At 43.4% G+C, this 26,254-nt stretch overlaps 1 protein-coding gene across 7 annotated transcripts in view; it reads right to left on the bottom strand.

Moving 5' to 3' along the window:
• LOC119658037 (calmodulin-A-like) overlaps positions 1–26,254 on the bottom strand; it is a 498,102-nt gene that overhangs the window by 28,191 nt on the left and 443,657 nt on the right. For 6 of the 7 annotated variants that reach the window (XM_038065276.1, XM_038065277.1, XM_038065273.1 and 3 more), the window contains one exon: positions 6,294–6,327. In XM_038065276.1, coding sequence (XP_037921204.1) covers positions 6,294–6,327 — 34 coding nt within the window. Of the gene's footprint in view, positions 1–6,293; positions 6,328–13,697; positions 14,227–26,254 lie in introns of those variants that run through there. The other variant, XM_038065278.1, reaches the window with a different exon arrangement.

The raw sequence follows: 26,254 nt of genomic DNA, 5'->3' as shown, positions 1-26,254 counted from the left end.
TGTGTATTTTCTATACTAATAATAAAATAATTAGGATCATGGGTCATAGGGAAATGTGTTATGTATTTTTCCCTATCTACTCATTAGACATAGACAATCCTATTTAAGAAATTAGAATGTAAGAAACAAGTCAGTTGTTTGAGTACCTCCACTCTGTATAGTCTGGCCCTCTGCAACGAGTAACAAAATAAACGTTACCAAATAACAAAGTTTATCATTAACGTTAACTCTCTCATATGGGTAAAGCACCATCACTATTCCAGGATAGCCGCCGAGTGGGTCGTCCTAGAGCCAACTGATCTATGGAAAGTCAGGAAAGAAGTTGAAGGATATTACTAGAAACTGTCCGTGTATGTATGCTTCATGCTTTACACAGGGGTTCATAACAACTATATATGTTTCTGTAAAGTGAACCTAGCATATGTGTAGAGCTGCTGGTAAGCCCGAATTGGAAACAGGCTTCTTGATGTTTTTGTTAGTATCATCTATAAATCAACGAGGTATCTGTGGATGTTAACCGGTAAGGGTTCTATAGGCACAGATAAGTTATTTATGACTCCTACGCTGGTTTGCGGGATATCTCAGATTCGAATTTTCGTTTGATGAAGTGATGCTACAAGTTGCAGCTGGAGTACATCAGAAAATATTCCATAGATCCAACTTCCTCATTACAGGATGGACACGCATCATCTTGGAGAATTCCTATTCTGAACATATATCCAACTAGTGAAATATAGGTAGTCAGAATGCCCAAAATACTTCTGGAAGTCTTACTGATTTTGGGCAGAATAAACTTTGTAGTATACTTCTTGGATTCTGACTGAACAGGTTAGTTTCAGGCAAAGGTGTTGAGGATTTTCAGAATGCCCGCTTTCTCTAAATCGAGCGAGAGTTCCAACGATATAAAATATAATATTCCGGGCCTAAGCGAAGTAAGATGCTGGGATTATGTAGGGAATTCCTCTCCCTCTTGCGACAATGTGCTTTTGTACGCTGTAAAGCCAGATGGTAGCAGCCGCGAATCCGATGTCGGGCTGTTACTGTTGGCTACTGCGACCTCTGAACTGTAAGATTCCAGTCCAAGTTAAAGACGATCATAATTGAACAGCCCTATGCACTAACGAAGACTTCTAATATAGTCGATAAGGATGTTTTTTACGAGCCAGAAAAGACTTCCCAAGGTGACACTTTGATCATGTTGGGTGACCTGAATGCCAAGGTGGCCTCTGATAATAACTTGCTCAGACATGTGATGTGGCTGCAACGATAATGGTGGGAGGTTTGTTGATCTCTGCAACTTTCACCGCCTTATCATTTGTGGAACATTGTTCGAGCACAGAGATTGTTAGAGGGGTTTTAACTGACCCACACTGCAAGCAGCATCAGATTGACTAATTTGAGGGGTGGTGGATGGCCAACGACCCAACGGAGTCGTCATTAACGCATCTGCAGCCACCTGTGCCGCTGAGACAGTCAAGTCATCAAGGAACGTACCCTGGTAGAACAGAAACCTAGCCAGAATGAGAAAGTAGGTGCGAATTGGAAGGACTGGCAGAGGTACAAAACAGCACTGACGAAGTATACCAACCAGATCAGGGAAGCAAAACGAAATAATAACAGGGAATTCTACGAAGGCATAGAATAGACTGTACAAAGCTATAACCAGAGACAAGACAATATTTACTGAAAAAGGAGGATGGAACTTTTACCGAGAATGAAGAGGACAGGGCACATTCGCTTCTCAGAACTTATCTCCCGGGGCCCTACCACACGACGGAAGGCAATAGTATTCTGTCTGCCACCCCAACAACGGACAGAAGGGGGAAAAATTGAATTGGAGGTTAGCAAAAGAAGTATCATCGGAAGCTAAAGTAAGATGGGAATATTTAAACCACTAAAATCGCCCAGAGTAGATAGCATTTAACCAGCACTACTCCAGGGCATGAAGGCGAGCAAAAGTGGAGTCTATACCGAAAGTAGGTAAAAGGGATCTTTTTCAACCTAAACCTTCCAGACCAATCTGGCTGACATCGTTCGTACTTAAAACGGAGGGGAAGGTAATAGACAATTATATAAGAACCAACGTTCTGATATGTAATCCCCTATATCCTTGTCCATCCGCTTACCTGGCGGGACAGACTGTCCTTTATCAAATGACGGATGTAGTACGGAATGCTATGCGTTTTTGGACATTGAAGTACCGTTCGATAGCACATCGCACATACAAATACGAAATACTCTAATCCGCAAGGGAGTGGGGAACACCCTGTCTTTCTTGGTGGACAGAGAGAGTAGGCAAGAAGTACCGACAGGTACAAATTTTATTGTCATCAACACTACTCAAGGTTGTCCATAAGGTGGGGTACTACCACCGTTAATGAGAAGTATAGTAGTTGATGAAATTCCAGGTAAGTTAACGAACGCTGATGATATTGTTTTAATCTATAGGGGTGAATATTAGGATACCTTATGGGACAGAATCCAAACTGGACTATGAATCACTAGTAACTTGTGCAGGAAGGTGGGGCTGTGCATCAATCCAGCCAAGACCAATATACTATCATTCACTAGGAAGTGCAAGCTTACTCATCTGAGAGCCATTAGATTACGTGGTCTGAAGGTGAGCCGAGTAACAGAGAACAAGACTTTGGGAATCACATTAGATCAAAAATTATTCTGCAAGATACTTGCTGAAAAGCTTTCGACACTCGTTATGCTGGCGAAAACTGGTGTATCTGACGTGATCTGCCCAAGAGGGTTATTGCCTAGAAACTAATAGTTATTATCAGAGCATCAGGCCAATATGTCACATGCTGCACCGAGTTAACATCTCAGAATAATTTGAATTTGAAAGCGAAGTCCGCCAGTATTGTATCTCGTCGCTGATATTATTTTTTTTGTCTGCTGCCTTGTCCGGAAGACAAGGATCAGTAAAATTGACTATGACGTCTTTCCTCAAACACCTCGACTACGCTGAAGGCATCTTTTGTTCTATCACCAGGTCATAGGCATTGCTCAAATAGGTCTGAATTCAAAAAGAGGGGGAAATAAAATTGGACTGAAATTAAACACCAACAAAACCCAATTTCTCACTCTGACGGGTCTGCCAATCTGTATTAATGAGCAGAGCATCGAAGGCGTCGATCAATTTGTATATGTAGGAAGAGTGGTTTCTGTCGATTCTGGCACTGGACTGGACGTCGCTCGACGATTTAACAGCGCTAGAGCTGCTCTCACTGCCTTGTCTGGAAATGCAGTTATTTTAACACGTGGATCAAATTGAGACTGTTCTGTGCTAATATTCTTTCTGTGTTACATTATGGAAGGCGGAAGTGACAGTGAATATGTCACACACTGAGGAGGGGCATTTTTTCATAGACTTTAAGGCCGCCTATGATAGCATAGCGAGGGTGAAACTGTACATGGCCGTGAGAGAATTAGGTAACCCGACGAAATTGATAAGACTGACTGGGTTGACCGTAACCAATGTGCGAGACCAGATAAAAGCAACAGCATCACTGTCCAGACCCTTCAACATCAACAACGGTCTAAGACAAGGGGATGCCCTATTATGCGCTCCGTGACCGTGATGCTGAGGTAAATGCGAGAGGCGTCACCCTCTTTAAGTCCATCCAACTGCTAGCATATGTTGATGATATCGAAATCGTGTGAATAACAACCCGAAACGTACACACTGCCTTCGACCAGGTGGCACGAGAACTTAGGTTTCATATCAATGAAGGCAAGACGAAATATATGGTGGCAACGTCAGTATCAAAAACCAAGCAACCAACAACATCAAATCCCACCGATCAAGCGAGAATAATAAAGAAAGGAGATTCCAACTTTGAGACCGTTGATAGCTCCTCCTATCTAGGGTTGAAAATTACAACCGATAACTGCTATGAAGATGAATGGCGCGCACGGTTGTTGGAAGCAAACAGAGCCTATTTCAGCTTACAAAAACTGTTCCGCTCGAAACGTCTTACCATAGCGGCAAAGTTCTTACTGTACAAGTATGAGCGATACCATGACCGTTTGGTTGTGGATAAAATTCGGCTGAATAAGCTACGGTGGGTAGGTCGCTTAATCCGTATGAGTGAGGATGATTTAGCCCGGAAAGTCTATAAAGGTATTATAGAAAAGAAGACGAGGCAGACCCTGTGTGAGATGGAGTGATGGCGCCAGACAGGTTTTAGGGATAGCGAATTTGTGGACCTCGGCTCAAAACGGGGATGTCTGCAGTTCCTTATTAAGCAGGCCTAGACCTGATACCGCCGGATATTGCACCGTTGATTATGATGAGGAAAATTGCATTGCTGGCTACGTAATGTAGTGGAACCTATTCTCCCAAGTTGGCTGACGAGTGGGTCATCCCAACAGCTCTTGGCGCAGAACAATAGGGGAGGAGTGTGGGCATCTCTAAATATAATACAATTGAATCTATTGCTGGACCTAAATAGTCGCTGAGTGCTGAAGGTTTTTTTCGCTACATATCCAAGGACTATTTAATCAACGCGTTTAAATTGCAAATTTCATGCTAATTTCCTCTTTAGATTGAAAATGTGATTATAACTTTTAAATCAGGATTGAATCAGAAGATGGAATTTGACTTCATGTAAAATCCCACAAACTTTTTCTTCTTTCTTATCCGATTGCTCTAAATAAGATGACTCGGATAACATTGTGTTGAAACCTTTTTCCACTGTGGAATCCGCAAGCATCCTTTCAAAAATGGTCTAAGCCTTGAGATGAACTCACAAATTGGACTGTTTTATTTTAATTGTTGTATAAGTTTCATAATTCTTGGTGGAACTTAAGCGGATTTCGGATGTAATTATTATCAAGTTTTTGAATTTGACGCAAACTGTCAGGATTGTTAAATTACGAATACTATCAGATCATCGAGGTTAAAATTAAATCGTTATATCTTGTGAAATGAAGCAGCGCGTCCTTTGTAGAGATGCTAAGTGCATCAGCACATTTTTAGAAAAGTTTAGACAGTAGAGCACATAAAAGAGACAACAGGGCCGCAGAGAGAAAATTCGGTCCCGGGGTGAATATTATGCGAAAATATCAGGTCCAGGGTGAGAATTATACGCGTCTGCAGTGAAAATTATTATGCCCCACTCATATTATCCCTTTTTTCATTGGAATCTCTATTCTGGGCTCTCGAGAAAACTCTGGCCGGGTGGGAATCCCCCGTTTCCACACTCCTCCCGTCAGGCCTGCAAATCGGGGATAAAACTCAGGATATCATCCACCCATATTTAAATTAAATGAACTTGAATTTGTTGACCTTCAAGGCATTGGAGTGGAGAAGTATTCAAAGAATATTTTCAAAAACATAGCGTATTCCAGGGAATCTCAGGGCAACTTTAAAGGACTCTAAAACGTGGTTCGAACAAGTGCTTGTAAGCTTTAATTAACCCATCAAGAGAGGGGAAGCCCTCCCTCGGCAATGAATGTTGCATTTGAAACCCCTCAACCATGGCCAACACTGCAATGTTCTCACGGTTATAAACTGCGGTGTAATGTTTTTTGAAATATGGTGTGTCGTCCTTTCGCCGTGCTTTCTGTCCTGGTGCTTGTGCCTCGTAGGAAAGAAACTGCTTTCAGTGCAATAAAATATCTTGTCTAGTTTTTTATTCGCAGTTTTTAGTGCTTGAAAGTTTGAGAAAGACGACATTGCTTCGTCGGCTTTTTGCTGAATAGCGGGCCATGTCCGTAGGAATTATGCTTTTTTTGACTATGAAGTTGCTAATCGACAAGGCCTGGAAGTTTTTGGTATGGACAAAAAGGAATAATGATATTGGGAAACTTTGTTTCTGGGTAAAAATTAAGTTGAAGGGGAGAAGAGGTTTTAATCAGGGTCGAATCTTTGGAATAAGAATAAGTAGAGATAAAAGTACGCATTTATCTAAAAAGCAAATTCCTTCAGCACCACACTCCACCACGCTCGCCAAATGCATTCTCGGACTAATGCTAGTGATAATGCTTAATTTTCTCGGGAAAAACAAGTGTAAACTCCGCGTTCTAATTCCACGACCATTTGTTTACAAAACAGAAAAATTCTAAATTGTTAATGGCGGGAGCGGTGTGTTTACAGAAACGCATTATAAATAGACATCATTTGATCTTGAGCATGATCTGGTTCCATTTTCACGAGAAAAGTAACAAAAATATCACTTGTGGGAGATACAGTACTACTTGTCTCTGTGTATGCGTGTGTAGTTACTATAGTTCGATTTGGAAAAACATGCAAAATTTAGATATAGAATTCGTTCACTTACCGGCAACCTGCTCCTCGGACAGTCCATATTCAGTCTAAGGTAACGTCGGTTTGCAATGAAAAGAACAAAATATATAAATAAGTAGATATTCTCGGAAGGTGTCTGGGATTTTGAATGTTTAACTTAAAAAAGTGCTGAAATTATTCATAATTCAGAATTAGTTTGTGGGGGCAATGAGAGGTGTTGTTTTGAGCAATGTTCGCTTATGTTTTCAGCCACATATTTTAGGGATAGTTTTATGCCAAATTGTCTTTATGGTGCATATGTTAACGAGTCAGGCATCACCAAATATGCTCCATTTATACAGAGGATTGTCTTATTTTAGGCCCGGTGCACAGATGCTGCAGACGCTGCCAGCATGATGGGTCATTTCAATATTGGCATCGGGTAGGATGGGAAGGTCAAGGACAAAAGCCTTAGTCTTAATCGACGTCTTTTTATAGAGATAAGAGAAGGAACGGTGCGACAGATGTGTATCCCTTGATGAAAACAACCCAAAGGTCGCACAATCTTGATAACTATCAGAAGTGACGTTAGCCCCAAGTAGATGTTGGCGTCCTAGAGCCAAATACCTTCTTTTTCGTCTTTAGCCTTAATCCTGTTCGTTAGCGGCTTGAGCAGATTTGCCACTTCTTTCATAACATAGCGAGTTATGTCATTGATCCAGAGAAACATTTTCATATCCATAATCGTAGCCGATCCTAACCGCAGTTGTGGAAGGCAGAGTTCCTATTCACAACCTCAATGCATTCTCGTACGCTATCCACTTAAATGCGCTTCAAAGCCGGAACTACTCTACTATTTTGTGCCAAAGGCACGGCAGCATGGCGTAGTCTGCCATGGAATCGTCACCCCTCCTTAATTTCTGCCTTATCCACTTCTACCCCCGCCTTCTAGTTACATCGGTCACAGTAATTGGAATCTGTTTCGGCCAGGTTCTTTGTTCGAAATAGTACCAGCCTAACGTGCTCCAATGACATATCGTAGACAAGTTTTGAGGCTTTTTAGTAACATTGATATAAGAAACCCAATGGTGGGGTGCCAGAGAGTTTCCGTGATGCGATTAAAGAAGTCGAGCGATTTAATGACCGATTGATGAAGTTTATCATTATATCAGCTCACCATACTGCTCACTTCTTCGTCGCATACGCACCACAGACTGAGCGATCTGATGCGGAGACAGATGCCTCCTGGCACCTTCTCGATGTAAAGATCAGTAACGTACTTGCTGATGATTATATCATCATTCCGAGCAATGAGGGCGATGAGGGTGAAAAGGCAGATGACAGCAAGTGCGATGGGAACAGGGTTTGGAGCACGTAATGGGGGTGGCGAAGGTATAGTTGGCTTCGGGGACACTCATGACATTCTACATGGTTCAACCGATTGTCTTATCCTCCTACATTGTATAGTAGGAATAGTAAAATGCAAACTAACTATATTCTCGTAAGACACCGACAGTTTACTACCGTCGCTGACTGCAAAACTGTTCCCTATGAGACCATCGCCGCTTAACGTCGGCCGTTGATGGCTGTTATGCGGATCTAGCCACTGATTAAATAACATGAAGAACTCATTGGCCCGCTGCGTAATAAATGTGGTCGATTTTGTGAGAAGAAAAAAGAAATGATTTCATTATTCGATTACTAGCCGTAATGATTGTAGAAGCATCGTGGAATCAAGTTAAAAACACCATTCACGAAGCATGGGGAGCTTCCAAATGAAGGTCCGTGAAAAAACCGCCTTATCCACTAGTTTCCCAACGATCAAACGCTGGCAAATTTACAAAAACTGTTCCGCTCCATAAGGTCAAAGCTCTCACTGTACAAGACCATGATCTTGCCAGTCCTCATGTATTCCTCGGGAATTTGGGTTCTTAGCAAGAACAATTGCGAACTCTTGGCCGCATTCGGGAGAAGAATCCTTCGAAGAATTTTTGTCCCCCAAAAGAATTCTATGAACGATTCTGTTAAGGGAAAGTTGCACCGCGTCCTTGATGAACTATTGTGTCCCTTTTACTGGTTATAGTGTACCTATTGATCACAGTATCTGAAGCAGGCCTATAACCGTTAGGAACTTTAGTATGTTCCCTACTTCCAGATCTTCTAGCTTTGCCCTCGTCGCTTGACTTTTTTTTAAAAAGTTTGGGTGCAAGCCCTAAGCGAGGGGTCCGTGGACCAGAAAAGAGGGAGTAAGTTGCTCCCCAGTTGGTCCGGTCCTGCATTAAGTTGATGCGGACTTAGGACCCCCTTCATTCTCAAAACGAATATTTCAGCTCTGGCCAAGCTCTGGTCAATAAGGCGGATTTGTGCTCAATATAATTCGTAGGCATGCCCTGTTCTACGAATTATATAAAGGAGCATTCAACATCTGCGAGCCGCTACGGTCACGCTGCTCCCAGGGCAGAGGTGAGGCAGCGTCTGACGATTTGCCTCTGTCCTGGTAAGAAACCGTAAAGCCGTCGTCGCTTGACTTTTTTTTTGGTATTAAGTGTTCTCCCAGATGTCTCGACAGCTCGACAGCTTTATGGGATATCAAATTAGTGGACCTCGGCGCAAAACCGGCATGTCGGGAGTTCCTTATAAAGGCAGGTCTAGACCGGATACCGGTTGTTGCGCCGTTGATGATGATGATGATGAAATTTACAAGAACGCCGTTCGGAAAGCAAACAAAGCAATCGTCGGTACTCGAGCGGTGCATTACAAAGATCTTTACGATAAATTGAACACTCCGGATGATGAGGGAGATCCGTATCGATTTGTCAAAAGTCGACATCAGACACTGCAATAGGATATCGAACACTTTTGTTGCGCAAATGATAAGAACGGCACTTTGATTACCGACTGACGTGCCATAACGAATAATATTTCGAGCAGATTTCAACTTCAGAATGGGTTCATCCTTCATTCCCACAAGCACTGCCGACATTTGGAGCAATTTCACCAGTCAGCGCCATTGAAGGAAGGTAGTAATAAAACGAATGAAATCGGGAAAGCAACGGGACCTGATGACATCGCATCTGAGCTCTAGGAGGTGAAGAACTGGGACCCAACTCAGTGAGTTCTCCAATCGAGTTGTTGGGGAAGGTGGAACACAGTCCGGCTGTGATATCGGGTTGCCTCGTGAAAAAATTGCGAGAGTGGCGTCTTCGATTGTATGGTCACGTAATTTGCGATACCGAAAATTTACTTGCCAAGATTGGTCTGAACATCGAAGTCGATAGGAAACGACCAAAAAGCCGTCCGAAACAAAAGTGGCTGGTGATTTGAAAGCCTCACGACTGCATCTAGGTTAGGCAAATGGCAGAGCAAAATGGGGCAACCGATCACGGAGACCGACCCCGCATGCGAACGTAACAAGGGTTAAAGCAAAAGAAAACAGGTGGATCTACCGCTGTAAAGTCGTCGAGCGGCTTTCAGTTCAGTGCCACTGTCGGCACAAACCAGGTTTATTATATATACAAATTGATGGACGTTCTTAATGCTCTGTCCATCACTGTAGATGCGAAGACCCGCCAGACTGAGAACCTTGTTTTTGCTGTTCTTTATCTTCAGTGCGGCTGCATTTGACTCTCTTACCAAATCCAAGGAAGGTAGGTAGGTGTGTCAGTAGCCGGCCCGAAGAACCCAATCACCGCTGTGTTGGGCCATTTTGATGCCACAGATAGAGAGTCCAGCCGGATCAGATCTACTCCCAGCAGCTAGAGATCTTTGAGGTTCTCAAAGAATGGTTTAACAAGTGTCCATAGCCTGGCTCTAGTTAGACCTGGGTAATAGCAAAGGGAGTACTTGAGGGTTTCACCCTACTCTTCGCAGCTTCGGTGATACGAATTATAGGGTATATTTGATCTCATTGTCCCTTATAGGACAAAGTCAAAAGCTTTTTCGAAATCGATGAAAAGCAAGTGAAATGGAGATTTAAATTCGACACAGCCCCCCTGAGCTATAGGGTATTGATATGGTCAACACAGGAGTGTCTGGAGCGGAAGCTAGCTTATCCTCTCTCGATCAAGTTCTGGAGGTGACCTTGATGCGTTTCATGATTATTGTAGCTATTATCTTTGCGACGGCAGGGAGTACGCAGATACCCCTGAGATTGTCGCACTCCAAATGTGTGTCTTTGTTTGGAATCTTAACGATCATCCCCTTCTTCAACTGCCTTGGAGATTTTGGATATACCTCAGATTTCCGTAAGAGTGGAAATAGAAAATCTGCAGTAAATGCAGGTGCAGCGATAAATAATTTTGCGCGGTGACCGTCGAGCCCAAAGGGTTTACTCCCACTGAGTGAATTGATGGTGGAGATAAATTTGATTTCTTGTCTGCTGGAAGGAACAATTTATATCCATTTGAAAACAAGAGGGGAACTCCACCAGATGTGATACGGTTAAGAACCGTGGTGAAGTGTTCCTTTTACCTCGTCAGCAGCACGTCATCGTGGACGAGGAGTCGGCTGTTAACGTCTTTCGCAGGACCATCTAAAACAATTGCTGTCTGCACGATCTTCGGGCTCCCGGATTAGCACAACAGCAAATTATCTTTTCTCGCGGTGCATGATGTACTTCTGGGGATAACGCACAGTATCGGAGTTCGAGCGCGTCACGCTCGGCATCATTTGCAGCGGTCAATAGAGCCTTCAATTACTAGCCTAATAAGCCAGATTTTGTGAAGCTTCTGGGATGTGACCGACGATCTACGTAGCACCCGAGAAAAGAGCATTTTTATGGCGGCCCAATGCTCATCGATATTCTCAGCGTATCTGCCGTCCGATTAGCAAGATAACTTCCCCATTGTGAGCGAAAATTGGATCATAAAAACGGCTGATGTTCAAATTGGGGCGTTGCAGCTCTGCGAACCTGCGAGAAATGGCGACACACAAAAACGAAGGTGAGCGACCATTACATGGTGATATGACGTGTCAGCGCCTCCCTGGTTACGCACATCCATAAGACAACTTCTAAATTTATTGCTGATCACAAAGTGGCCAATCCGATTGCTCATAGGGTGTTGGTCAGTTGTGCCACCAACGAGGAGGCGGTGAGGCTGCAGAAATCAAAGCCAAGGCCGAAAGGAGAAGTTGAAGCGCAAGCTTTGTTAGTCGTCAGACTGCATATCATTAAAGTTGACCAGGAATCAGAGGTAAAGTATTTTGAAGTCACTCTGGAACAGGAGCTTCTCTGGAGGACGAACGTGGGATAAATATGTCGAAAAATAACAAAGACTTTGATGATTTCCAGGTTTGTATTAGAAGTGGGTACGAAAACCGAAAATATTGCCTTGAATCCGTATTGCAATGGTAACCTGGAGAGCAGTAATCTGGGCAGACATAACCGAACTCGGCAAAACCCAGGCACTCGCAGGATGGTTTAAACCCCATTAAGAAGAGTTTTAGGATAATAGTGGAATACTCACTGATCGTTGTAGGTTAAATTACCTTCTATAGAAGCTAAGGATATCTGCGAACATTGATTGTAGAGACAATGGGGAGAGTAATGAAACCAGGTCCAATGTTCAGCACTTGCGCATAAGGCATCTGAGAGAACACTAAATGTTAAGGCGAGCTCTAACAACCTCTTACTCAGACATGCGAACATCATCTAATTGTTGCTTGCTTTCTTTTATTTGTTATGTTCGTTACTTCTTGTAACGCTGAGGAGCCACGATCCCCTTGAGAACGTTAATATTTCAGTGGGAGTTCACAAGGTCTGACTGTGGATCTATGGACGTAAGGGATTTAGGGCTCTATTGATCGTTGTGAGTGGGGGAAAATGAAACAACTCGAGCTTTGATATCCTGATAAATCCTGGGAAGTTTAGCATAGTGTATGTCATGACAAAAGGAAATTTATTATTGCGATGATCAATACCAAAGATGTGAGAATCATATACCACATCAAGGAAGAACTCGTAAGTGTTGCAAATTCATCGATGATCCTGTGAAGTACGTTAGAGGTCGGTTCTTCAACCATGATCAGGAGCAATTAAGTTCTTATAAAATAGACTGATGATTGTTTTGAAGAACTTGGGTGTTTAACGTAAAAAAGGGGGTCCGTCGACTACAAGAGGGAAAGTAAGTTGATTTCCCCTGCAATCCTCATCATTTCGACCCAAGTTCGGATTCAATCTTAATATAATTCGCACCCATGTTGTGTTTTCGATTATATATTTATGGAGCGATGAATACCTGTTGCCATTTTCGGGCACGCTGCTCCCAGGGCAGAGGTGGGGCAGCACTCGATGAGTTGCTTATGCCCTGGACGAAACCGCGAGTTAATTTTTTGTCATCAGCAGCAGAGCTCAACGAAGTTCATCTTCATTCCCTTAAAGGAATCTTTTGCACACAACAGTATTGGAGCGTTGCACCTTGTGCTATCAAGACCATGCATTGTACAAATGTAAGGACCTCAATATTATGAAGCCGATAATCGTGATGCATCTGATGGGAGCGTTGCGCACAAAGCGGGTTCGGGGTTGTGTGCAGTTTTTAGAGCACAACTGGAAAGAGCCAGGACGCAGTTAACATGGTACGGACCCTACTCATCAACCAATGCAACTGCGGAAACCAAAGCTGATCTAGTGCTCGTTAGTGAACAATACCAAACAAGGATCCATCTTCATGGCTCTCCGACATATCAGGTGCCACTACTATCTGGGTTTGGCTGTATTGGGCACAGAGGGATGGATCCTCGTCAAGGGTAAATTCAATGCCAGGTCACATGAATGGGATATTTCTCAACCCGACTCCACGGAGAAACGAATTCTCGAAATGGTAGCGAGAACAAGACTCATAGTTATAAACACCGCTGATGGTGGCGAGTTCTGGAAGACTTTTCGGCAAGCACTCTTCAATCCATGGCCTTCAACGCCTCTTGGTATGCGCCACGCTGACCAGGAGATTTGTTGAAGCTCTTTGAGCAGGTGTGGCCGCGAAGGAGGTGGAGGAGTCATTGTAATAACGAAGATAGGGATTGAGAAGGTTTATTAAATGCTGGCATGTCTTTGGCACATGTGTACCGTTTTCATATTGGAGGATTAGCACAAGGATGAGGGCTCATCTTAATGGACTGAAGGATTTTAACGCCTGTTATTGTGTGAGCTGGCAAATGCTTACCCTGGATTAGTTATTTAGTGTGTGTATAGTATAGGATTCTGGAAAACATGAATAGTTGCTCTAAAGTAAGAAGGTAAGGATGACTAAATCGTGAGTCAAAAGTGTCGAAAAATCTCGAGGATTGAAATATTCAAATGGCAATCTTGGCGTTTCCTTTCTTATTCTCTGATCTTTTTCTTCATTGAAATACTTCTGCCTACTGTTTCTACTTGCAGATGGAGTGAATTTAAAAAAAATACAAGACCACCCGACTTTTACAGAACAGACAGAAGCCACTATCCAAAATAATTACTCACAGACACTTGTCGAATTTCTTCTCTACTTGTTAGCGTCTGCAAACGCCGATATTCCTTAGAGTAGATCTCCTCATCTGCACTGGACCTACGTGCAACAGACGTTTCCATGGCAGATAACAGACTAAATATAAATTGGTGTATCTAGATCTACAGCAACAAACACACTTCGACCTCGGGCGGAACTATTTCAAATGTTCAAGTATCTCGTGAATCACATCATTGTATCTTTCTTGAAATCCGATCAATGGACAAGATCACTAATTGGCGCCCCGATTTCGATACGTATAATTTAAAAATATGGGAAGCGTCAAAACAGCGGATACGGGGGGTGCGTATGAAACTCAATCCGTGAGAAATTATTCACTCCATCAACACACGTTCGATTGGTAAACGCAGACGATTCGTATGCGATTTGTCGGAACGAATGGCGGCGTCCTTTTGTTGATCTTCCAAGAGGTGCCAAATATTGTTAAATTTAAACGCCTCGGGACCGTTGTCGTAATGTGTGATTTAGAGACGAACGCTCGAGTGAACTATTTAGTGAGCTATGCGAATACACCGAAAACGTTCTTGTTTCGATTTATTTCTCGCATCTAATTTTCGGTTTCATCTTATTTTTATTAAAAGTATTAAATAGATTCATACACATACTTGATGTTACGTTCAAGAGCATCTTGATTAGCTTCATTGCCTGTGGGGGATCTGATTTGGCTGAGATTTTATCGTCATCTTAGCGGGCCCATATTCAACTTGGGCGCTCAGCAGCCAGAAGGAAGTGCCAAGGTGAAGGTTCCTGCTGTACTCTTGTTTACTAAGTTGAATTCAAGTATTCTAGTGAAATTTCCTGAAATTTATACGCTAGATGAAGGTGGTTGCGTATTTTAGGGGAAACCTAGTGAGGCATACCTAAGCCAATGAACGATTAACTGGTGATACGTGGGAGCAACTCATGAACAGATTCAGGAATTTCTTTCTTATTGGGAGCCGAGCCCTCCCCATTGACATCGAGCACGTTTCCAGAATTAATGTTTGAATCTGACTGTGCGAGAGTCGCAGGACATCTAGGGAAGCCGTGAGTGATTTCGGTACAACACCTGTTGATTATTACGATAATATTATGGAAATTATAATCATCCTTGGCGGTCAAAAGGTAGTATAGGTCCCAGGGCAAAACTTTGATTGGAACCCGCGATGGAGCATAAAACTTAGACAATGTTTGCAGAACCAACGACAACAGCCCTACTACCAAATCCTTTCTCCAACTCCACGCGATGATCGCTGGGAATTCTCTGGTATACAATATGCAGATGGAGAAGGATGAAGGCCGGTCTCGGGACAAATTACACCAACTGGTCCTTCAGGGTGGGAGGCGGAGTTGTTAGATTTTACAACGATGAACCAGGCATACTTTCTATACTGAAAAGCAAATCAATGAGCTAGTCGATAACCTGCTGGATATGGACGGGACGGGACCATTTCACATATATCATAGTGGCCATCCATATGCTCGGAGTAGGTTTCCTAGTCAGTGTGAAAACATAAACGAAAAACCATGCACTGGGTGTGTGAAATATAAGCCTCACCGTCGATCAGACTTCTGCAGAGTCGAAGAAGGATACCTTCCACGAGGTAGTAGAACAAACCCCCGGAGCCAAAGTGCGGAAGTCCGTATTCAGGTGATACGTTGGCTCCTAAAGCTTATATAAAAACACCAATGATGGCGGACTGTGGATTATTCAATTATCAATGTTGCACGATATGGTTCTTGGAACCATGCACAACAAACGTCCTCTGTAACACCCATAAGAGGGAAATGGATGAAGCAATAACCGCAGTTAACAGTGGTCCTGCGATGCATCATTCACAAATGATCGTTACAATCAACTGAAGAACGTTATCATTGATACGGCCACAAACATATTTGACAAGTCTGAACAACTGGTTTGCAAGTGAATGTAAGCGACGGAATGGAAACATTTTGCATACCGGGCAATGCTCCACTCTCAAAGAAAACGGGCACGCACAGAGACTTATCAAGAACTCTGTTGGGTGGAGAAGCGACTTTACAGACGAAATAGGAAGCCTGGAGGAACCAACAGGTCTGTGTTTTCGAGATGTACGTGCCTTATACATCATACTGTAAGGATCATTCTGCTGAGACAAAGAGCAAAATCTGATTGGCCAAGTGTCGATGGAATTACAGCCGAACTGGTTAAATATGGAGGAGACCAAATACACCAAGCGGTTCATCCGCTTATGCTCATGGTGTGGGATAGCGTTGAATACCATATATAAGATATTTTCCACCATCTTGCTAGGGCAGATAACCCCACACGCCCAGTTTATCATCAGTCCATACTAACGAGTCCTGACTCTAAGCAAATCAGCAACAGATCAAATTTTCTCGATGCGGCAAGCGATGAGAAAACTGTCGGAATATGGGAATGCCACTTTTCATCAAGTTCAAGGCTGCCTCTAATAGCATAGCCAAGGTAAATGTACAGTACACGCCATGAGAGACTTCAGTATCCATGATGGCCTTAAGAGCATTCACTATCCCGATGGAGTTGATAAGACTGGCTAGGCTGACCACGATGAATGTGTAAAGCCAAATAAAAGCAGTAGGATCACCCTCGGGGCCATTCACCATCAATAACGGTCTAAGACAAGGGAATGCCCTATAGTGCATCTTTTTAACTTGGTCTTGGAAATGCGAGAGATACTATACTCTTCAAGTCGGCCCAACTACTGGCCTTTGTTGGTGATATTGACATTATGAGAAGAACAACCCGGGGTGACCAGTCTACCTTCATCCAGAATGAGCTGGCGGCGCAAAATCTTTTTTTTGGAAATTTTTTGGGAAGAACTGGAGAAAGATACAAATGCGATTTTTTCACCATAGATTTATTAATATCTTGAGCGTGCATAGTATTTTTTCCAGCCCGATCGAATAGTTAGTTATTGAAATACAGAGCAATTTATACACCCATCTCCAAAAAAGGTTTTTTTCTGCTGCCACGCTAGAGGACGCTGTGATCATCTTAAAGAAAAAAAGTAAACGGCATTTTAAGAGTTAACTACAGTCCACAAACTAGGATTATTAAAAAATATTAAAAGTTAAATTTTTGGTGCCGTGTTTAACTTTTTTTTGTGAATTTTGGTGTTTTTTAAGGCTTCTTTAAAGAATAAAAAAAAACTACTGAATGGATCGCAATTATCCTCGTTTGCGAACCGTAGAAATATGTTCGGAATAAGTGGTGATCATTTCAAAGAATTTCGTTTGATAGATTTTGGGCTATGGTGACAGCCGATTTTCAACAGACAGTTTCGAGAAAAACGCATTTAAAAAGTAGAATGCGATTTTTAGTCATAAGACCTTACCAGACCATTAATCTGCTATAAATAGTTCATAAACCTTAGGTTTTTTCAAAAAACACATGTACAGCGTTGGATCCGACACACGGGATGCCCCCGTAAAGAATGAAAGACGAAATACATGGTGGCAAGTCGGCACCAAAGGCCAAAGGAGCAAGAGCAGAGAAAGGCATTGGTCAAATGAAAACAATAAAGATAGGAAACTACAACTTTGACCGTTGATAATTTCTGCTATCTAGGGTAAAAAATCACAACCAATAAAAGCTACGGCCAAGAAATTCGCAAACCATTGTTGGCTGCCAACAGACAATTCGAGTACATGTTACAAGCGGGACTATCGAGTAGTGCCTGCGGTTCATATCGGTAAAATAATTAGCACAAGTTTGTGAATAAGGTTCTGATGAATTATATTATATACACCTGTCCTTGTATAGCATTGACGCCATTATGGTGTAGCCAGAAGTGAGACTATCCAGCGTTTCTAATAAAATAACAACCATACATCTTGCACTGGTCGCTCTCCATTCGCCCCTCAGTCAGAGATAATACACGTTTTTACTGTGCACTTTGATTGTCACTCATCGATCCACTATTGGTACGACTTTACTCTATGCAGATGGCATTTTCCCAGCACTTATCCAGAAAGGCCTAGGAATTATCTTAGAGTTTCTTCTGAGGGTGGTAAGGGGGAGCATAGCTCTGGGATACATACCAAGGGCATGGAGACGGGCAAAAGTGGTCTTTATTCCGAAAGCAGGTAAAAAGCATCCTTTTCACCGTAAACCTTTCAGACCAATTTGCCTAACATCGTTCGTACTCAAAACGGGGGAGAAGGTCATAGACAACTGTATTAGAACTAACGTTCTAAAGCGTAATCCCCTACATCACTGTCAACACGCTTACCGGGCAGGACGGTCAACTGAAACTGCTCCGCATCAGCTGACAGAGGTACTACGGGATGCCATAGAAACAAAAGAAATTGCACTGTGCGCGTTTTTGGATATCGAAGGTGCATTCGACAACACATCGCATACAGAGATACAAGATGCCCTGAGCCGCAAAGGAGTGGGAAACACCCTGGCACTCTGGATGGGCAAAATGCTAGAAAGCAGAGGTACCGACAGCTACAATTTCCATTATCATGAACACCGCTCAAGGCTGTCCACAGGGTGGGGCACTATCGCCGTTAATGTGGGGTATGGTAGTGGATGAACTCCTGGACGTGTAAACAAATACTGGAATACAAGTCCAGGGTTACGCGGATGACATTGTTTTGTGTGTGTGATAGAATCCAAACTGGACTAAGGGTTACTAGTGCCTGGTGCAGGAAGGTGGGACTGCGGATCAACCCGGCCAAAACCACCGTAGTACCATTCACTAGGAGCCGTAAGCTTGATCATCTGAGAGCCATAACGTTATATGATATAGAGGTGAAACGAGAAACAGAGGTCAAATATTTGGGAATTACGCTAGACCAAAAATTACTCTGGAAGATACATGTCGGAAAGCCACAAGGGCTCTGATGACTTGCAGATCCATAGCAGAAAAAAAAAATGGGGTTGCAGCCCGAAGATACTACTTTGGATATATACTCGTCGTGATCGGCTTCGCCATTTGGCTCTATCGAATGCCTGATCTGGGTGCAATCTCGAGGCTTTCAAATCCCCATCCAGCGTATCAAGCCACCGTTGCTTAGGTCTGCCTTTTGGTCGTTTACCATCGACTTCGATGTTCAGACCAATCTTTGCAAGTGAATTCTCGTTTGCACGAATTGCGTGACCATACCATCGAAGACGCCTCTCTCCCAACTTTTCCACGATCGGTGCAACCCCATAACGATCGCGGATATCCTCATTTCGGATGTGATCTAAACGTGTGACGCCACTAGTCCAACGTAGCATCTTCGTCTCCATTACCGCGAGACGCCGTTCATTGTCTTTTATGGTCGGCCAACACTCAGAACCATAGAGAGCGACTGGACGGACAACATTGCGGTAAATTTTAGATTTGAGACGTTCGTTGATACGTCGATCACAAAGGACACCAGTTGTGGAACGCCACTTCATCCAGGTTGCGTTAATGCGTGAAGCAATTTCATAACGCAGCTCTCCATTGGCTGATAGCGTTGACCCGAGGTATTTAAATCGCTCAGATCTGGGCAGATCACTACCGCTGACAGTGATTGTGCCTGTTTCATGGGGATCGGTCGTCAAAAATTCAGTTTTGCTTAAATTCAATCTGAGACCGTGTTGCATGAGGCGATCATTCCATTTTTGAACAAGTTGCTCGAGATCATTTTTGCTATCAGATGCTAGGAAAACATCATCTGCATAAAGCAGTGTGTAGGGCGCTGGACGTCGGATATCCCGTGTGACGGTGTCCATAACAAGGACAAAGAGGAGTGGTGAGAGGGCACTTCCTTGATGAACTCCAACAGAGACACGAAGCGGTTTTGATACACCCGCCATACTTCGAACTTTACTTTTCGGATCGTGGTAGAGCAATTGAACCCAGCGCACGAGTTCTTCTGGCACGAAGTGTTGTCGTAAAGCATACCAGATGAGTTCGTGTGGTACACGGTCAAACGCTTTCTCTAGATCCAGAAAGGCAATGTAAAGAGGGCGATGCTTCTCACGGTGTTTCTCCATGAGTAACCGCGCAGCGTGTATTGCGTCAGTAGTTCCGCAGTTCTTGACAAATCCGGCTTGATTCACGGTTATTTCAACGATTTCGCGAATACGGTTGTCAAGAATGCGTTCAAAAATCTTCATGGTATGGGAAAGTAACCGGATCGGACGGTAATTTGAACATTCTGCTGGACTACCTTTCTTTTTCCATATTGGAACAGTGGTACTTTCTTGCCAGTCAGATGGTGTTCTTCCTTCCTGAATAACCCGGTTAAAGAATTCACTCAGCCACGGTGTTGGGTCCCAGCTCTTTGCTTTCCAGAGCTCAGATGCGATGTCGTCAGGTCCTGTTGCTTTCCCCGATTTCATTTGTTTTATTACCTCCTCGACTTCAGTTGCGCTGACTGGTGGAACTGCTCCAAATGTCGGCAATGATTGTGGAAGTGGAGGATGAGCAAATTCTTCAGTTGAAATTTGCTCGAAGTATTCTCGCCATCTATCCGTCGCGGCTCGACGATCAGTAAGCAAAGTACCGTTCTTGTCATTAACACAACAGAAGTGTTCGATATCCTGTGTGCGTTCATCACGGCTTTTAGCAAGTCGGTACAGATCTCTCTCGCCATCCCGAGTGTCCAGTTTATCGTAAAGATTTTTGAAATGGTTCGCTCGGGTGACAGCGACCGCTTTCTTTGCTTCCCGGTTGGCATTCTTATAAATTTGCCAATTAGCAGGCGTTTTATCGTCGAGAAATTTGTGGTAGAGGCGTTTCTTTTCACGGACCTTCATTTCAACATCATCATTCCAAAGCCAAGTATCTCGGTTGATGTACCGCTTACCCGGCTTGGTGACCCCGAGGGTTGCAGAGGCCGCTTTGTGGATCGTGTCTTTCATTTGGTTCCACGATTCTTCCACATTCATAATGGTTGGCAATCGTATGAGTGAGACCGTTTCTTCGTTCTTCTCACCAAATCGCCACCATTTAATGCGCGGCGGGCCAGTGCGTTCCTCACGCCGTTTTATCGGTGGCTTAATTCGCAGGACAGCAATCAACGGCCGATGTTGAGGTGCGATGGTCTCATAGGGAACGACTTTGCAATCAGTGACAGTGGTAAAATGTTGACGTCTTATGAGAATATAGTCGATTTGCGTTTTATTGTTCCCACTATAAAATGTGGGAAGATGAGACAATCGTTTGATGAACCATGTATTCATAAGTACAAGGTCATGGGTGTCCGCAAAATCGATTATACGCTCGCCACCTTCGTTGCGCGCTCCGAACCCCTTTCCCCCATGGCACCTGTTACCGTCTGCCTTTTCACCCACATGACCATTAAGGTCGCCGGCAATGATTATGTAATCGTCAGCAGGCACGTGACAAGTCTTTTCATCGAGAAGTTGCCAGAAGGCATCTTTCTCGGTATCAGGTCGGCCTGTCTGTGGTGCATACGCGGTGAAGAAGTGAATAGTGCGATCAGCTGATATACTGGTGAGCTTCATCAGTCGATCATTAAATCGTTCGACTTCTTTAATGGCATCACGGAAACCCTCTGAGATGGCAATGCCAACACCATATTGAGTGTGTGGGTTACCAAAATAGAGAAGTTTGTAGCCATTTTTACCGCGTTCGCGTTCAATGTCGCAGCTTTTGGAACCAGACCATCGGGTTTCTTGCAGATGTCAATGCACCTTTTCCGAAGGGCTCTTGCGAGTTCCTCGGTCTTTCCAGTTAGGGTACCAACATTTAGCGTGCAGACACGTATTTGTTTTGTTCGTTGTGTGCGGACTAACTTGCTTACGTTCTGACGCCGTCCATGCGTCAAGAACCCTTGCCCATTTCTCGACAGGACCGGGGCCCGTCCTGCCGCGTCGACTGAGGTGGACGCCCTAGCATTTCTCCGAGGCCTGTGACTTAATCCGATCATCATGTTTGTAACGACATTCTATGCATTTTCTTGGTCGACCTGTCGCGGGGCCTGTCACCAAGAGAGATCAGGTAGGATTTAGCATAGTAGAATAACTCCAACTATACTCTATTTATCTCTTTCCCTGATCTCAGCATTTTATTTTTGTTTTACTGAGGATAGTACAGAGTACGTTGCCTCAAACCCTCCTCCTTTACCTGGGCTTGGGACAGAAAGAAAGAATTACAGAAGCTCCAAATGCTGGCTTGCGTGTGTATTAGTGGGGCAATAAGGACATGCCCAATGGCATTGCTGGAGGTCCTTCTGGGATTAACCCCTCTCCATCTGCACATTCAGATGCAGGCAAGGAGGGAAATATTCAGGATGGCTGGTAGTATGAGTGAGACGGGGCGCCGCCTAAATCGAAGGAAGATTGATATTCTTTCTAGGCGGTATCCCGAATTATTGATACCAAGGGATAACATAACAACGAGGTTTCACTTCGATAAGAAGTTTGAAAGACGTTGGAGTAACAGGGCAAACTGGGAGAGTGTGGCTGCGACATACGGCTTAAACCAGCAACTGATTACTTGGTACGCTAACGGATACCTCATAGCAGAGGGAGCGGGTGCCGGTGTCATTGATCCGAGGAAAATGTACTTTGAGCCAATTGGCAGGTGCACTAGCATATTCCAGACGGAAATATACTCCATAGACAAATGTGCCTCCTTTAAGCTCCAAAGGAATTACAGGGGCAGCACATAGCTATTCTCACCGATAGCCAAGCAGCGATCAAGGCACTTAGGTCCAACCAGGTGAACTCTAAACTGGTATAGGAATGCCTTGAGAGACTGAATACACTCGGCTCGTCCAACAAGGTCTGGATACTTTGGGTTCCAGGCCATACTGGGCTGGAAGGCAACGAGGCAGCGGACGAACTAGCCAAGAAGGGAGCAGGGACGCCTTTACACGGGCCAGAACCCTTCTGTGGAATCGGAAACGGTTTCATGACTATGAATCTACGAAATGAAGAGGAACGGTTGAGGGAACTATACTGGGCGGACCTACCAGAGATGGAGCATTCCAGGGTGCTTATTGGGGGATACGAACCCATGCGCACAATGGATTGCTTAAACCTGACCAAAAAGAACCTCCGAATCATAGTGGGAATTCCCACTGGTCATTGTCGGTTGAACTATCACTTAGGGAAGCTAGGGATATTTATGGACACTGCCAGCAGGTTTTGTGAGGAGGAGGACGAAAGCTGCTTTGGTTCTCAAGATAAGCGCGTGCCAGTCGATTTGACGATGATATTGTGCCACGACGTTAACCACTCCGCAGTCTCTGATGTCACGAGGCAGATTCATACTCACCACGGCAGCCTTTGGTTGATACATTCAGAACAGCAGTACGGACACAGCAGTTCGTATCCGCCACTGAACGTTTTCATTCTTCGTCTACGACAATATTTCGAATGCATATGCCAATGAAGGGATAAGGAACGCATGCAATCCATTTACTTTGTTCTTCCCTGAAAGATGCCTTTTCAGTACCAGCTTGACACGTTGCAGGAGTTCGGTCACCAAAGCATCTTTCACCAACTCGGGCCTAAGTTTCTTGCGGATTTCCAAGGAACTTATAGAAGCTGTCCCGGCCATAGCACCCCAAAAAGAAGAGATCTGTAAATAAATGGCAAGACCGTTGGAACACTTGAGAAAGGGTCGATGGACACATAGTCTTATCCGTGCCATCAAGCAGTGGTTGAAGAGACGGTCCGGTGAGATTAATTCTAATCTTACACAGCTTCTTGGGGCACGGTGGATATCGCCAGTAGCTGTACAGGTTTACACAGGAACCCTCAGTCAATTGTCTAGAATACGATGGAGTCCCAGATGACCCAGAGCACGTCTACTTCCACTATCCGAGATTTGTGGAAGAAAGGAAGAACCTAGAGGAAGCTCTACAAGAGATACTGGTACTAGAAAATCTAATTTGATTGCATTTATTCAGAGTAAGCTGCGAAAAACAAAGAAGATTACCAGTTACGTACGCCGCGTGAGTTTAGTATGTAAAAATGCCACATGCATGCGTGTCTAGGCCAGTGCCTTTTAAAGATTTCGACCTTTGCAAAAAAAACGACAGACAGACCGCTTTTAATAAAGCTTTATTTTCAATAGAACCTTTAAAAGGAGATATTTTATTTAGTGCTCTAACCTATGCACCCGCATTTTGTTTAGTAGTAAACTTGTAGCACAATCTATGTCAGACAATTCACGTTTTGTCATTTCTGAGGAAATTGGCCGTGGTTGCCAGCACAACAAACAGTCGTTGAATCGATTTTAATAAGGTTTTGTTTTATAAGAAACTTTGGGACGACAGAGTTGTTTCGTTGTAGACAGGAGATGACTGAGATGAGCGTCCGGGTTGACTTAAACTAGCTACGCAAGTAAGGCTATTCCAAAACCAGAGAAAATGGCGAAAAAGATCGTGTAAGTCCGTCAGAAACAAGGAATAAGTCCACTCTGCTGCTGGTTTTCACCTTCCCCAGGTTAAGGAGTATAGGTCAGGGCTTTTGAGTGCTTCATCTCCCATCGCATCCTGAACAATAAATTTGCTTGTCTAAGCGCCATGGTGGGTTGAATTTATGTTATGGCAGGATGGATTCAAAATCGGCAAAACACGGGAACTGTGCAAAATTATGAAAATTAACGCGAAGTTAAAATGAAAAAAGAAAAGAAGAAAGGACTCCTCCACAAGGGGGGGGGGGGTCTTTGACTTGATTGACAGACGGCTATTTAGTTAGCCATACCTTCCAGTAGAGAAATTACATTGTTTCGGTCCCACCAACGGGAGTCTGAATCTCAACCTGAGATGCATTCATCAGGTGAAGTGGAAAGAAAAGAATTGGGAACAAAGTGAAAATGAAATTAGATTCTCCACCTTTAAAATCTGCGGACTGCAGTATTTCAAAAAAAACTTTCAATAGGTTGTTCCAGTGACTGCATATTGACCTAATCGTTCATAACCTCAGATCACATGCGAGCATTATTGGCGGCATAGAAGTTCTTGTTTCTTATCAAAGTTTTCATTTATGGTACCAATAAAACGGTGTGGGGTTATACGACTCTATACGCTCTTCAACTCTCCGTTAGCGCGTATATTCGGAATCACAGTGTATCTAATATTAGATGTACTGTGGCCGAAATACTTTAATGAGGCTACAATTCCTTGTCGACGGAGTTGCACAGTCGATTCAAAATGTTTGACATTTTACTAGGATTTCTTGTCGCCTTCCAATTGTGAGTGATAAAAGCAATTATGAATTGCAAGGCTATCAATATTTATTGCTCGAACTCAAAGCAAACGTATTTGCCCATTTAAAAATTACCGACTGCAATCGCCATAAATATGCGAGTGCTCTTTTGTGATAACGTGAAAACTGTTTCAACCTGAAAGTGCTTCCACTTCCAGAGGCTCTAGTATCTCTTTTTCCATGATGTTTATGTTGGGAGATAAAAAGTTGCACCGACTCACCTGCACTTTAACTGTTGGAATTATTGCTTTCCGCCGGAAAATGGTCATGCATTTTCAATGAATATTTGCACAAGGATCCGAAAGTGGGTGAGTGTTATCTGCACCTATAAAGCACTGAATGGTATTGTTTCTGGCTTGGTATTGTTCTTCCTTCTTACAAGTGCTTGAATGCAATGCGAGCGGTCTTCAACCAAGTGAAATAATTGAGATAATTATTTTATTGCAGCTATGCATGTTGTGCAGACGTAGAGTTGCAGCCATCCGGAAGCCTCTTAATATCATCCTTGATGCAAAGCTCCATTCAAGTCTAATTCGATAGCAATCTCGAAAAACAAAAGGACCAAACTGCACTGAAATCCGTTACCAAACGAAACTAAGCTGAAATATGATTTAGCTTTCCATTTCCATTTGCATTACATTGTAGTGCGCTGGCTCTGCCTCCTTGACTTCGGTGGAGTGGAATTCAATGCAACATCTCTGCCGCTCCAGTAAATCATTCTGCAAAAGGTTATTTTCTTTTCCGCTGCGATAAATCCTCTGCAAGAGCACATTTCATACATTTCACTCGGAAGAGTGAAAGCGTGGAAGTTGGTATGCATTCTGCAAATATGTAGAGATTGTTTTTCCCTCCACGAATTTTCTAGGAGATGCTCGTTTTTGGCATTCGAAATGGAATTCTCAGTGGTTGCAGTCAGCTCGATATTTCTTCCATCGCATCACTCGCAGACGAAGAAGTGGAGGAAATCAAATTTTCCGGTTGAAATCGAATTTCCCAATAAAATTGTCTTGACTGGCAATATACGTGAGATTGTAAATGTTTGGCTATTTCAGGCTATGCATATTTTATCTAGATTGAAAACTGAATTACTTCAGGTGATAACGTCCATCACCGAAATGTGGAGATGTTTGTAAATTCACTTTAATTCAAATGAAAAAAGTCCTTCCATTTAGTTTTAATGCAAGTCGCTTCACATTAAATCAACCTAAATGAAGTTAAAGATTCAGATATAATACTTGACGCCGCGTCGAAAAGAAAAAGGACGAGTTAATCTTTAAATGGCTGTTGAAAAGAAATGGCAAGTCCACTGTTCAAGCGATTTCACCGGATTTTCTCCAGCAG

This window comes from Hermetia illucens, chromosome 5, assembly GCF_905115235.1.
Source record: "Hermetia illucens chromosome 5, iHerIll2.2.curated.20191125, whole genome shotgun sequence".
Lineage (NCBI taxonomy): Eukaryota > Metazoa > Arthropoda > Insecta > Diptera > Stratiomyidae > Hermetia > Hermetia illucens.
The sequence above is the reverse complement of the archived record's forward strand: the minus strand, read 5'-3'. Positions and strand labels throughout refer to the sequence as shown.